The 12,635-nt window shown below is 45.2% G+C and overlaps 1 protein-coding gene across 3 annotated transcripts in view; it reads right to left on the reverse strand.

Moving 5' to 3' along the window:
- Nucleotides 1-5,942: 5,942 nt before the first annotated feature.
- The window catches only part of CTNNBIP1 (catenin beta interacting protein 1), a 28,061-nt gene continuing 21,368 nt past the window's right edge, over nucleotides 5,943-12,635 (reverse strand). For 2 of the 3 annotated variants that reach the window (XM_073585005.1, XM_073585006.1), the window contains exons 5-6: nucleotides 10,059-10,151; nucleotides 5,943-9,024 (exon numbers count right to left, since the gene is read on the reverse strand). In XM_073585005.1, the coding sequence (XP_073441106.1) occupies nucleotides 10,084-10,151 (68 nt within the window). In that variant the 3' untranslated portion in view covers nucleotides 5,943-9,024; nucleotides 10,059-10,083. The remainder of the gene's footprint in view (nucleotides 9,025-10,058; nucleotides 10,152-12,635) is intronic. The other variant, XM_073585007.1, reaches the window with a different exon arrangement.

Here is a 12,635-nt window from a genome sequence, read left to right on the forward strand (position 1 = left end):
TAGCGATATCGCTGTGTCTTATACTTACCTCCGACCGCTCCCCCGGTGGTTATCGCTGATCGCGCGAGAACATCCTGGACCCTTTCTCCTCGTCAGCTTCCTGCTGTGAAGAGCGACGCGTGGACGTGGGCGGGAGGACGTCAGGATTGCCTTGTCTGACAGGTAAGTAGCGACCCCCGACCCCTGCGATGTCGCTGCCACTAGCGACCACTTAGCGATGTACCAGCGATCCTGACCGCGTCATATCGCTGGTCGGGATCGCTGGTACATCGCTAAGTGTGACAGTACCTAGTGTCACCCCCAGCCTGTATACATGGACCATACTGTAATCATGTCTGCATTAGCATTCCTTGTCCTGTATCTGGTGTGGTCATATATGTTTTTGTTCCTCTCTGCAGGGGTCATCCCCAATACGCAAACCTGCAGACAGGCTGAAGACTGGGTTTCTGGGACATTCTTAATTTTTGGAGCTATGTGTAAGGGTACCGTCACATTTAGCGATGCACCAGCGATCCCGACCACGATATGACCCGGTCAGGATCGCTGATGCATTGCTAAGTGGTCGCTAGTGAGCTGCCAAACAGGCAGATCTCACCAGCGACATAGCAGTGGTCGGGGGTCGCTACTTACCTGTCAGAAGAGGCGATCCTGACGCCCTCCCACCTGCGTCCACGCGTCGCTCGTCGGCGCCAGCAGGAAGCCCAGCAGGATGTGGCCGACGAGAAACGGTCCAGGACGTTCTTGCACGATCAGCGATAATCAGCGGGAGAGCCGGTCGGAGGTATCACACATAGCGATATCGCTAGCAATATTGCTGCAGCGTCACAAAACTAGTGACGTAATAGCGATATTGCTAGCGATATCGCTTAGTGTAACGGGCCCTTTAGTATCTGCCCAACAAGGGGGCTGATCGCAAGAGAGTTAGGACAATAAGCCACATGTTGAGCGAGTTGATGCTGTGTCTTGGGAAGAGCGAGGATCTGCAGTTGCGGTCAGGTCCTGTGTCATGAATGGAGATAGATCATTTGCCACGTGGGATTGTGATGCCTTACAACCCAGGTGGATTTGAGGACCGAGTCGAGAGTTTGTCGTTACAAATTCCTTGGCGTCGGATTACCAGTTGGTGCCCCCGGAATTGTCCCTTTTGTGTGGCCACCTTGCAGACTCCAAGGAATCTACGTTTGGTGTTATCATTTCCCTGTTTCAATAAAGTTGTTGGAGTGTTCATCAGCTTGCTGTCCCTGCCTGCTCACACACACCATCACAGTGGTGATCCCATTATGGAGTGGTTCGTTACCTTTGAGATAACTAACAGCCCTGTCATTTGGGAGAGTATGTGATGCCGTATATGAGACGTATCAAAAAGTTGCAGAAGTTTTCATTATAGAGTTAGGACGTATCTCCTCCAGACTCAGTGGTGACAGGGTCATTCCCACTCTACTGTGGGATACGTGCAGTTTAGCAAAGGACAGGTAAATGTTCAGTCATGGCTGCACAATGATACGTAATGTATAGGAACAGCAGCCTTTTGTATGTGATGGCTTATGGCCACCCGGAAACTTGATTCACATAGGATCACGCACTGGAAATACTCCCCCGGCTTTATAGAAGCTGAGCTATATAGCCAGACAGTGACACCATAGCTCCAGCTGCTTGCACAGGCCAGGACTCGTTAGTACACTGTGAGCTCACACAGAACACACCTACAAATGAGAACATGATGGCTTGGCCCCTGAAGCCATGAAAATAAGAAAATGGAGCAAAGTGCCACGCCACCAGTGACTGTGGCCATAGAAATGTCACCTGTGACCAAAGGTGGAGGAACCCAGTGTACGGAAGGTTTCGTGGGGTGTTCCCGGTGTATGGTGTTTCTTGTAGGTTGTTCCCGGTGTAGAGGGTCTTGTGATGTGTTCCTGGTATACAGAAGGTCTTGGGAGATGTTCCCGGTATATGGAGGGTCTTGTGGAGTGTTCCCAGTATACGGCGGGTCTTGTGGAGTGTTCCCATATACGGAAGTTCTGTAGGGTGTTCCCAGTATACGGCAGATATTGTGGGGTGTTCCCGATATACGGCAGATATTGTGGAATGTTCCCGGTATATGGCGGGTCCTGTGGAGAGTTGCTGACCACTCTCCACTGATGAAAGCTCTTACACTAGGTATGTGAGCATCAGACCTGGTCCATGGTGCAATGGATAAAGGTGGTCTCATGAATCGTTTTCCATCATGGACTTTGGGGGAAACAAAGTGATGGACATTTTGCACTACAATAGTGCAATGTTCTGTTGGCATCATCGGGATGTGACACATGCCACCTACGTACACATTCTACGGCATCCCTTTCATAGCAGTGTGATTCTCTAATGATAGCGCCTCATCTCTTTCATTAGATAGTGATTATTTAATGAGGAACATAAAAGATCAAAGGTGATGATTCAAAATTGTAAAATATCAATCCGATCATTCATCTGTGGGATGAGCAAAGCTCAAGATTTGCTGAAGAAATGTGAAGTTCAGGCAATGATGGGTCAGCACAGAGTCCTCCAACATTTTAGTCTGCAGCTGGTCGGTCTCTCTCCCTCAGGCTTTCTACGTGTCCACTTTGTTGTAGTTTTACTGTTATTTTCATGAACAATTCTAATTTGCTTATTTGTGGCAAAGGTACAGTGTAAAATAAAGTTACATGCAGGAAATTCTGGGACACAATTTATGTCAAACCGGAGATCGCATGGAAGTCTCTGCGTGGACACTTCACATTCAGGCTCCAGATTTCTTACTATTTTTCTCCTTGAGTTTTGCTTTTTAGCAACAGGAAAATAACCTGTTTTCATCACCAGACTGTAAGAAGCAGCAGCCCTGGGGGAAGCAGGTGAGTGCAGGATTAGTCATAGGCAGTGCTGAGATAATACTTGTGCCTGCAATCTAAATCCGCCCAGGACGGAGTCACCCCCACTGTGTGCGAATGGCAAGGACAGGAAAACAGGCGGCCGCTGAGAGTGCGATCGATGGTGAATCAGAAGAAATACATTGGAGATTTCTCTAGGCCATTCACAATCCAAAGAGCAAAAACTGAGAACCCATGGCACACTTTTATAGCGGCAACGTATTCTGTGGCAACGTACATAGACTGTACTGACCCACAGCAGCCACACCAAACTCCTCTATGTACTAGGAAGACTATGAACCTGGCAAGCTCTAGTGTGATCCCTTTGGTGCCATATTATAAAAAGCAGATTTTTTTTTTTTAATAAACGAACATAGGAATGGGACTCATCAGTCTGGATGTAAAGAAAAGGAAGAAAAGCATTCTTCCATTCATTGACAGCAGGCAGAGATTTCAAAATTTTGGTTTAGGTGGCAATATTAAGGAAGGCCATCGATCATGTAATCTGTACCGTGGTGCGTAGGTGTCACACAACTGCACATGCGGGAGTAGTATACAGCCCGATTGTGGCTGCCATATTGTAATGTGAAATTCCCACTCTTATCCTGCATGATTTACTTTAAATTCTCTACTCCTGAAAATATTTCTGATATCCGACTCCTTGCCACACACCTCCGTGCCGCCTGCCATTCCTAATATGTGATAGATCGGCCGGTGGTGCACAGCTCACAGATACCAGTGCCATCCTGTAATACCTGGGTAACATGTCCGTTCATGATATTTCTTCCTTCTGAATCTTCCCCATCACCTGTGAGTGATATCACTGAGAAGTGTAAGGAACCGCAGCAACTCAGCCACAAAGTGGAGACCTCGTAAAGTTACAGAGCAGGAGGCCAAGTGCTGAGGAGCAGAGGGCAGAAAAGTTACCACTGCTCTCAGGGCTGTGGAGTCGGTAAGCCAAACCTGTGACTCCGACTCCTCAATTTCCCTTACACCGACTCCGACTCCCACACATATTGCTTATATTTAAGTGAAAAATTTATTGTAGTACAATGTGAACCTCAGACATTTAATCATTTTTATGATCCAATAATCAAGATATTTAGATAGAACAGAATATATATTGGTGTACTACCCGGTTTTCATTCTTTTTGGTACAGATACGATATGGATAGACAGATATGGATAAATGGATATATAGATAGAGCAGATTTCTTATCTGCTTTTGCTATTGAAAACATTATCTATGAGCTCAAAAACCTTTCAGATGATGCGGTTTTTTAAAAAGATGATCAGCTTTTGCAGCTGAAAAACGTATCCTCAAAAAACACAGGAAAAACGCTGTGTGTGAATGTAGCCTTATATCAGGAATATAACAGCCATTTATATGACATTTCATAACTTTCCTAAAATCCTATGAAAAAATATTCAGCACATCCTGCATTGAATTACTGTACCCAATTTATTATATATTTTAGGAGTCGGAGTCGGTCTACCGACTCCAACTCCGACTCCACCAAAATGAGCTCCGACTCCACGACTCCACAGCCCTGACTGCTCTGATTCCCATAACTACAGAGTCCAGACCTCCTCTGGTATTAACATCAGCACAAGCACTGCTTCCTCTCCAATAGCTTCATGGCCGAGCAGCTGTATGCAGACGTAGATCACCAAGCACAATGCCGAGCGTTGGATGGAGTGGAGTAAAGCCGCCACCACTGGAAGAGAAGAGTTCTGTGCAGTGACAGATTGCGCTTCTTTATCTGCGTTTTATGGAGAAGTCTGGGTTTGATGATTCCAAAGATTATTATTATTCTAGGAGGACGTTATCCCCTGACTCCATTGTGCTCCCTGTACAGATGGTCGAGGAGGATAATGCTATGGGCTTGTAATCAGGGTTGGACAATTGTAGCTTTCAGCTTTTTGAGAACAGTTTGCGATGACCCTTTTCTGTTCCCCATGACTGCGTCCAGTGTGCAAGGTCCATACAGACATGGGGTGGGGGGGAGGGGTTTGATGGAAGAAACCGACCCATCACACAGAACCCAAACCCCAACCAACACCTAGAATGGAGATTATGAGCGGAGCCGTTATAATCTGCAGAGGAGCCGAGTCCATATTAATGTGAAAGGCTGTAGGATGGGAGCACAGGGAAGACCCTGGAGGAGGGCTGTGTGGGGGGCACATACCCTTATATATTATGTAGCTGTATACACATTTGAGCTCGTATACACCAGAGAAAAAAGAGGAGCAAACGAATTGCAAATTTTTTTTTATTAAATATCATATAAAGTGCACGTCATATAAAGTGCCAATTTAATTGCAGATGAAAACACATACCCACGACAGCCCACATCTCCGACCAAGATGGAAAAAAAAACCCCTGATGAAGGTAAATCCCACAATGAATTAACTGTGTATATATATATCTGCCCTATTGGAATATAACGCCTAGTGGCCACTTATAAAATGTAGGTCCCAAGGATAGATCACAAAATAATATAGAGGAGACATCTACAGACATCCCACGTTATCCCAAGGATACAGGTTACACATTGGACTCATTGTCAGCCCTAATAATGGTCCACAGTGTGGGGGCTTACCAGAGGAAGCGGAGGGAGGGTGGGCACCTGGCAGAGGAACCCCCCAATATACATCCATAGTCATTTATGGATAAGTAAATAAATAATTGCGCAAAAGAACACTCCCGTACATTGGGAACCCAGCTTCATATGACGTTGTGCACTTTATATGATATTTAATAAAATTTATTGACATTTTTTGCAACTCATCGTTTGCTCTATTTTTTCTCTGGTGTATAACTGATTATTGGAGTTGATGTGGCCTCTGCCTGAGGTGGACAAACTTTTTTGCTTCTATCCTCTGGCATGGCAGCAGCCTATATGGGATTTCTATTATCATTGAGCTCTTGTGAGCAGGGTTCAGACCTCTTCTGGATTAATAGTTTGCCATGTAACCCTTGGTTTCCTCTGTACCACCCCCATCGTACTCTGCATACATAATCGCTTGCAGTAAATAAGACTAGTGCACACAGGAAGATTAAAAGTAAGATTCATGTTGTCTTGCTGAGATTTACACTGATTGGTAGACAGGATGCACTGTTTCTTATTGTGCAAACATCAGGTTGGAGAAGGGACGGAGAATCTGCTCTAATAATACGAGACATCGGATCTAGGAGGAGATGTGGACCCTCTATCAGATCGGGTCATCACATCACTGAACGGCAGGGACCACAAGCTGTGAAGACGATTCATTCAGGGTTGTGATATCACTGAGGTACGAGGCGCTTTGGAGGGGATGTCTCCAGATTAGGATTTTATATGCATCAAATTCTAACATGAGGCTACACTCATTCTTAAAGGAACCCTGTCTCTCCGTCAGCCTACAGCTAAGCCTAACCTTCGAGGAGAAACAGCAAGACAAGTAAAAAAAAAAAAAAAAAAAGCATTCAAAGAGCTTGAATCCTCTTTGTAAGCCCTTCCCTTATGACTTCTTGGAATGAGAATTTTAATTTTACTGTAGTCAGGGGGTGGAGCTCATCTAGTACCCCAATGATTGCCTGGAAGTAGAGTTCAGCAGAATAGTTTGCAGGAACCTGATGCAGTGGCCACCTTAGGAAGTCCTGCACACCTCCTACTACCTACACCTCTACTGATGAGTAGGAAGGCCTCAATGGATGCTTGACGTCACACGGCCCTACTCATCAGAAGAGGCGTGGGGATGCTGGAAGGCAGACGGAAGGTCACAGGCCTTTGGTCCAGTGGCTATGGATTACCAACGTGGCCGCTGCAGCAGGGTCCTGTGACGCTTTGTGCTCAGTTTTGGCAGCTAGTAATGGAAGATTACTAATTTTGCTTCTTTAACATCTCACAAATGTGTGGCTTCTGCACTGGAGACAGTGCGCTCCCCAGGTTTTCGAGGAACGGATCTAGTTTCTGGCGCACACGGATCAGCTGCCATCTGTGTACTGTCTGTAGGAGGCACAAAGTTCTTACCACAAAGAGAAAAGAAAATATTGCTGTAAACACATATGTAGGAGTAGTTTCTCATATTTAAGGATAGGGCACATATATGCAGATCACATCTGTGAGGGAGGGTCTGTGAGCAGAGACCCCACATAATACAAAAGGTGGCTTTACTGAATGCGCAACACATTTCCAATGGGCTCCAGAAGAGGACAGTGCTATATAACAGTATATCTGAAGGGTCATTATTATGGCAGCAACACCTGTCGTCCTACAAGATTGAGACCCCAATGGGGCAGCTCCCTGTTTTATAAAGCATCATGGTCTCTTACAGTTAGAGATAACTGGGGGTTGTAGCTCACAGGTGACCTCCCTTGATCGAGCATATAGATCCCCAACCCAGCAGTTAGTACATCACATCTCATACGGCATCAGTGACCCTGTAAACAAAAATTCAGTTATAAGAAAAAGCATCAGAAAGGAAATTATCTGATCCCATTGTGAACAGGAGTGCCGTTATGACCAGGAAGACTGCACCAGACATTAAGAAGACATTGCTACCCAGGATGATATTATCTTCTTCATGGCCATTACATAAAATAAGGGTCTCAGGTGACCGATACAAATATATTACTGTGAGAGGAGAAAGTAATAAAGGGCGTAGGGGGGCAAGACCCAAATAAACACTTGGCGAATATTATAAAGGTGGGGTCCATCAGGCAAAGGCTCATATACAGCGAGACATTAACTTAGGGCCGATACTGCAGCTTCTGACTATGGGCAGCACAAAAGAGCAGCTAACATTTGGATCAAGGGATGCAGATACTGTCCAGGACCGTACATGCGTCGTATTCCGAGTCTCTGATGTAACGCCTCTTACCTCTGGCCGTGGAAGTGAGAAATGATGGAGAACCCTTCCAAGGCTACATCCACACACCACATATCAAGGACTTTATTGCAGACATGCTGCGGATTTCTCAGTAATTATTCTGCAGTTTCCTTCAAATCCACAGGATGTAAATATATGCTGCGGATATTTTAAGCATCATGTGGTTAAAATTGCTTAAATTACTCTCCATAGCCACCTCCTGTGCATGTACCCCACTACCTGTCAGGACACCTTGTAATTACTTCAATACATGTAGGTCATTCCTAGGACCGGACTATTACCACAGGCAGAATCCATGCAGTCTAACCATTCCTAGGACCAGGACCCTTCACCTAGCCAGAATCCATGCAACCTAACCATTCCTCGATCACATTAATGGAGTAGGAGGCACATCATGCCTCAGTGAGACCACCAACAAAGAACTGAATGTCAGTCTAGCTGAGAGAGCGGCCGGTTGCCACTGTCTGGTCGGAGCGGCACCACTGCTACACATATGGCACACGATGGAGTAACGTAAAAAGCGTGACATATCAAAATAAAAAGTGAAGCAGCCCGCCCGCCCACCCATCCCTCCCACTTTTCAGACTGTGCCTACCCAATGTCAGACAAAAGAAACATTAAAAAATAAATGAATAAATGAATCCATTTTCTTGTGCTTCCAAGGTAAAATAAATCAAGACAGAAGCACATACATCGCCCTCCCCCACACTGGTAATAAATACTGCAAAAGCTTACTTCTTTTAAGTCAAAAAACACAGTGTAACAGCCAAAGCGCTGACATCATCAATAATTAAAAAAGAAAATTACAATATGAACCTAAAAGTCTGTACACGCGAATCCAACGCAGAGCACAGACCTCAGCAGTCGCCTTCCCCACCACGGAAATCAGGCGGGAGTGTGGATCGACCTCTCATTTTAGAAACAAGAGTGATGGCAAAACGCCCCCCCCAAAACATCAACATAGGAAGAAAAATGCTTCTGCTGACGAAGAAAGTCCGCTCTTCGTGTGTCAGGCCACCATGTTGTTTTGGTTGGTTTCTCGTAGTCAGTAGACGACGGGAAGAGTCTTAAAAGTAGAAGGATGAAATTAAATCATATTAGAAACTTGGGAGAGACTGAAGAGTTGTCGGGAGGACGAGAAGGAGAACTCCGGGGCATCTCTGCCTCAACCATCTGTGCTCTGGGATTTGGCAATGGTGGCTTCACTGTTACTGCCTTCGATCTTCCGCCTCTGACCTGGAGAACGCCATCACCACATCCTCAGCACCTGCAAGAGAAAGATGGAAGGTAAAAACTGAAGAAAGATTCATCGTTGGGAGCGTAGTTGATTCTAAGAAATGTCAGCCACGACCATTGTGTGATGTCATCTGTTAGATATCCCCAATTCTGACTGATGGTTTGTAATAGTAAGATCCAGACAGGGACTGAAATGCATCAGCGTTGGGTTTGCATATGGAACGCGACTTCTGTCTCCCGTGTAAAACTTTGAGGAGCCATGTGCTTGGTGTCATTTAATGCTGGTTTTATAAAGCGACAAATATTGTGTCGGCTAAAACTTGCAATGTGTGTAGTGTCATGGTGAATGTGGCCAGTTTGCAGTCGCAAAGAATCCAAACCTGCAGGATTTTTTTCTGTAGGGCGCGCCTGCTTGCATTAACCTGGCACGATGCGACCACACTCATGCACCTTAAGCTTTGATGCTTGCCTCATGTGTCGTGACCAAAGTCGCCATGTTGCCCAATGCCAGATCCCTTACAGATCAATATTTTATAGATGCAAAAAAAGAAAACACAAATTGCATCTGAGTCGCGGTCACAAGCAACTTACACCGGGGATAAAAGCTGCAAAAATTTCACAAGGAATTACAGTTGTGGATCGTAACGTGGCACCACGACCGCGCACGTAACGATTGTCAAATGGGAAGATTGTCATGTCTGTCGCCTTGTCCTTAAGCCACAGACACGCTGAGCTCTGCTACATCAGCTTTTATGGTATATTTTGTGCATAGGATGCCTGCACTACGTAGAGATGATAGGAGCCATGACAAGGCCCATCTCTGAGCAGCAGCACAGCGTAGTTTCTTGTTTTTTTCTTTTTATAGCCGCTATGCCAATTAACATGCCCGACTGCAACCACCTTCAACGCCAGAGAAATGAAATTCACATCGTATCAAAGAGCCGCGCAACTTCTCTGCGGCTTTGTATTTCAAGCTGTGTGTGCGCCGACAGTTGAGGGGATGTGCCAAGAACCAGCACTTTAATAATCCCCCATCACAATCCTACAGGAGGCTGCCTCCCTTACCAGCAGAGCGAGGAGACCGCTCTCTTCAGTTACCATGGCGACGGATGGATAAGCCGGGAGGGCACGGAAAGCTGCAGGTTGACGTTTGGATACCTAATGAGGACGGAGAATTACAGAGGATTCAGCAGACGGCCTGATTAATGCGCCACAGTGACTCGAGCGCCAGGCAAGATTGTGGGTACATCTCCGGGAACATCACCGCTGCCGCCGGCAGAGTTCCTTTATAAAACAAGTTGCCCTTCTCATCCAGAGCCTCCTGGTTCATAAATATAAAGCCTGCTCTGACCTTCAGGCATATGATCAAAATTAAGGGAAGGTGCAATACAGAAAATTACACGCCATTTGGCTGTGGAGGATATAATGGCGTCTCTTAGTACTTACTACTTTCTGCACCACCTTATGGCTGGTAAATAGGTACACCAAAGATTTGGGTTGAAAATGTTGCAAAATGTTAATACATTGGGAGCTTTTATGACTCTGGGCAGCAGAGCCATCTTCATCTTACAGGAAAAGAAAAGGCGTCAGTATCACGTAACACTTTTGGTCTTACACTTGCTTTCAATACAACCTCGAGCATTCCTGCTGTCACTACAACTCCCAGCATCTGGAAACTCCTCATGCCGGGGCCGGGCTTCTATCCCAGAGTCACAAAAATGCAATAATCTGAGGTGTAACCTCAGCCTGTAGTCACCAGGCAGACACGGATTAGAGTGCAAGCTCCTCTGCATCCAACATGTGGCTTGTATACAACTGGAGATTATGTTGGCCGGGGAAGGACTGCTCATCTCGCTACAGTGAAATAGCACAGAAAGAGGACTTAAAAATCCTCCAATAATAGAAAACAGCAAAAGAGCAGAAAGGTTTACCCGTCCAGGCCTCCAGACAAATGCACTATCAGGATACAGTGGACCCATATAATTAAGATGGCAACACAGGTGCAAGAATACCGATGAAACAACCGCTCACAGCCTACCAATTCATGGAGGGGGCGGCTGCCTGGAATGTTAATGCACAATAAAACACTTGCATGCGGCGCTGTTCACACTATGGCCATGCACAGCATCCAGGCCAGCCTAGTAGTGACACCCTTCTATTAGCTCAGGAGACCTTTGGCGCAGGTTGCGGGCTCACGTATTTTGGCCAAAATATCAGCTAAAACTCCACATTTTTTAATGTGTTTTTTGTCTGGCAGCCTGGACAGGTAAACCTTTTTGCTCTTTTGCTGTCATCTCGCTACAGCCAAAAGTTGGGACCAGGATATTGCAAGCCATACCCATTAAATGCAAACCTAAGGCCATGGTCAGACTTTGCGGATTTGTAAAAAAAAAAAAATAAAAAAATAAAAAAAAAGGCAAATTTGAAGATTTGAAGAAATTTACATTAATGTACTTGTTGACAGGTTTTCAAAACCCCGCTCACATGCAGCAGAAATCTGAGCACGCTCATTCTTGTGCCTAAATGTGGTGGATTTTACCATTTGCATTGGGCGGTATCCGCTAAAAGCAGATTTGTGGAAAACAATCTTAAGCACTTTAAATCCAAAAGGAAAAAGAATTGCTCATTTGTTCCGGTCGGATCCACTCCTGTGAATGAAGCCCGACCTGTACAATCTCCTACGTGACAGACCCTCGGTGGCAGCAATAACCCGGGAGAAGACGTGCGTGCGGTATACTACTGGCAATGCACAAAGCTGTGAAGGTGCAGAACGTGAAGAGGCGAGTGACAGGTCCTCCCACACCGCCACCACCTACACCCGACACGCCATCTGCTTCATTTCATTTTTTTACAAACTTTCATCCAACAAGACTATTTATAACATCTGAGCTAATCACATGCTGGAAAGGTAAAATGATGAATTTTTTTGCGGAATTGTATAAAAAAACCTGAGGTTTTTTTTTTTTACATTCATTACATTTTTTGCAAAGCAAAAAAAAAATAAAATAAAAAAAAATAATTAGATAGAGAGAGATATTATATATATATATACACACACACACACACACAGTATATATATTGCATTATTTTTTTTTTGTAGCATTTTGGATGACACTCGGCATACTTCTGATTGAATGGATGGTAAATACTAGATTAGTGGTGGTCCAACAACAGAGATCTCCTCCGATTGCCAGAATAAAGGGTCCCTTGCTATATTAACCTAGATCGCAATGATAAGGAGGGGTCCAAATGGGGCAGCAGACCTGCAGATGAAACGGTGGTCTACAGTACCACGATTTGGTGTTGGTAGGTTTCCTTTGGTGGGAACCAATTCACTTATTTCCCATTTAACCAATGGACAGGCAATAAATGCTTCAGACAGGAAGAACTTTTTAGAAATCTCCATCTTTAAATCGAGTGTGGGGCAAAGGATAGAAAGGGCCCTGCGAATATCAGATTGGGGTATTGATAAGACATGGCGCATTTGCTTCTGCCACCTTGTTGTTGCATGTGGTACAACAGGCCAACTCCTGCACATAAGTAGTGAAGCTCTGGTCAGATAAAGGAGGATTATTAATAAGGGGTAAAGCTTGACAGGAAAATCCCTTAGCGCTTTCTAATCCTATTAAATACTTATAGGTC

This window comes from Dendrobates tinctorius, unplaced genomic scaffold (assembly GCF_039654945.1).
Source record: "Dendrobates tinctorius isolate UK_male_01 unplaced genomic scaffold, ASM3965494v1 ptg000086l, whole genome shotgun sequence".
Lineage (NCBI taxonomy): Eukaryota > Metazoa > Chordata > Amphibia > Anura > Dendrobatidae > Dendrobates > Dendrobates tinctorius.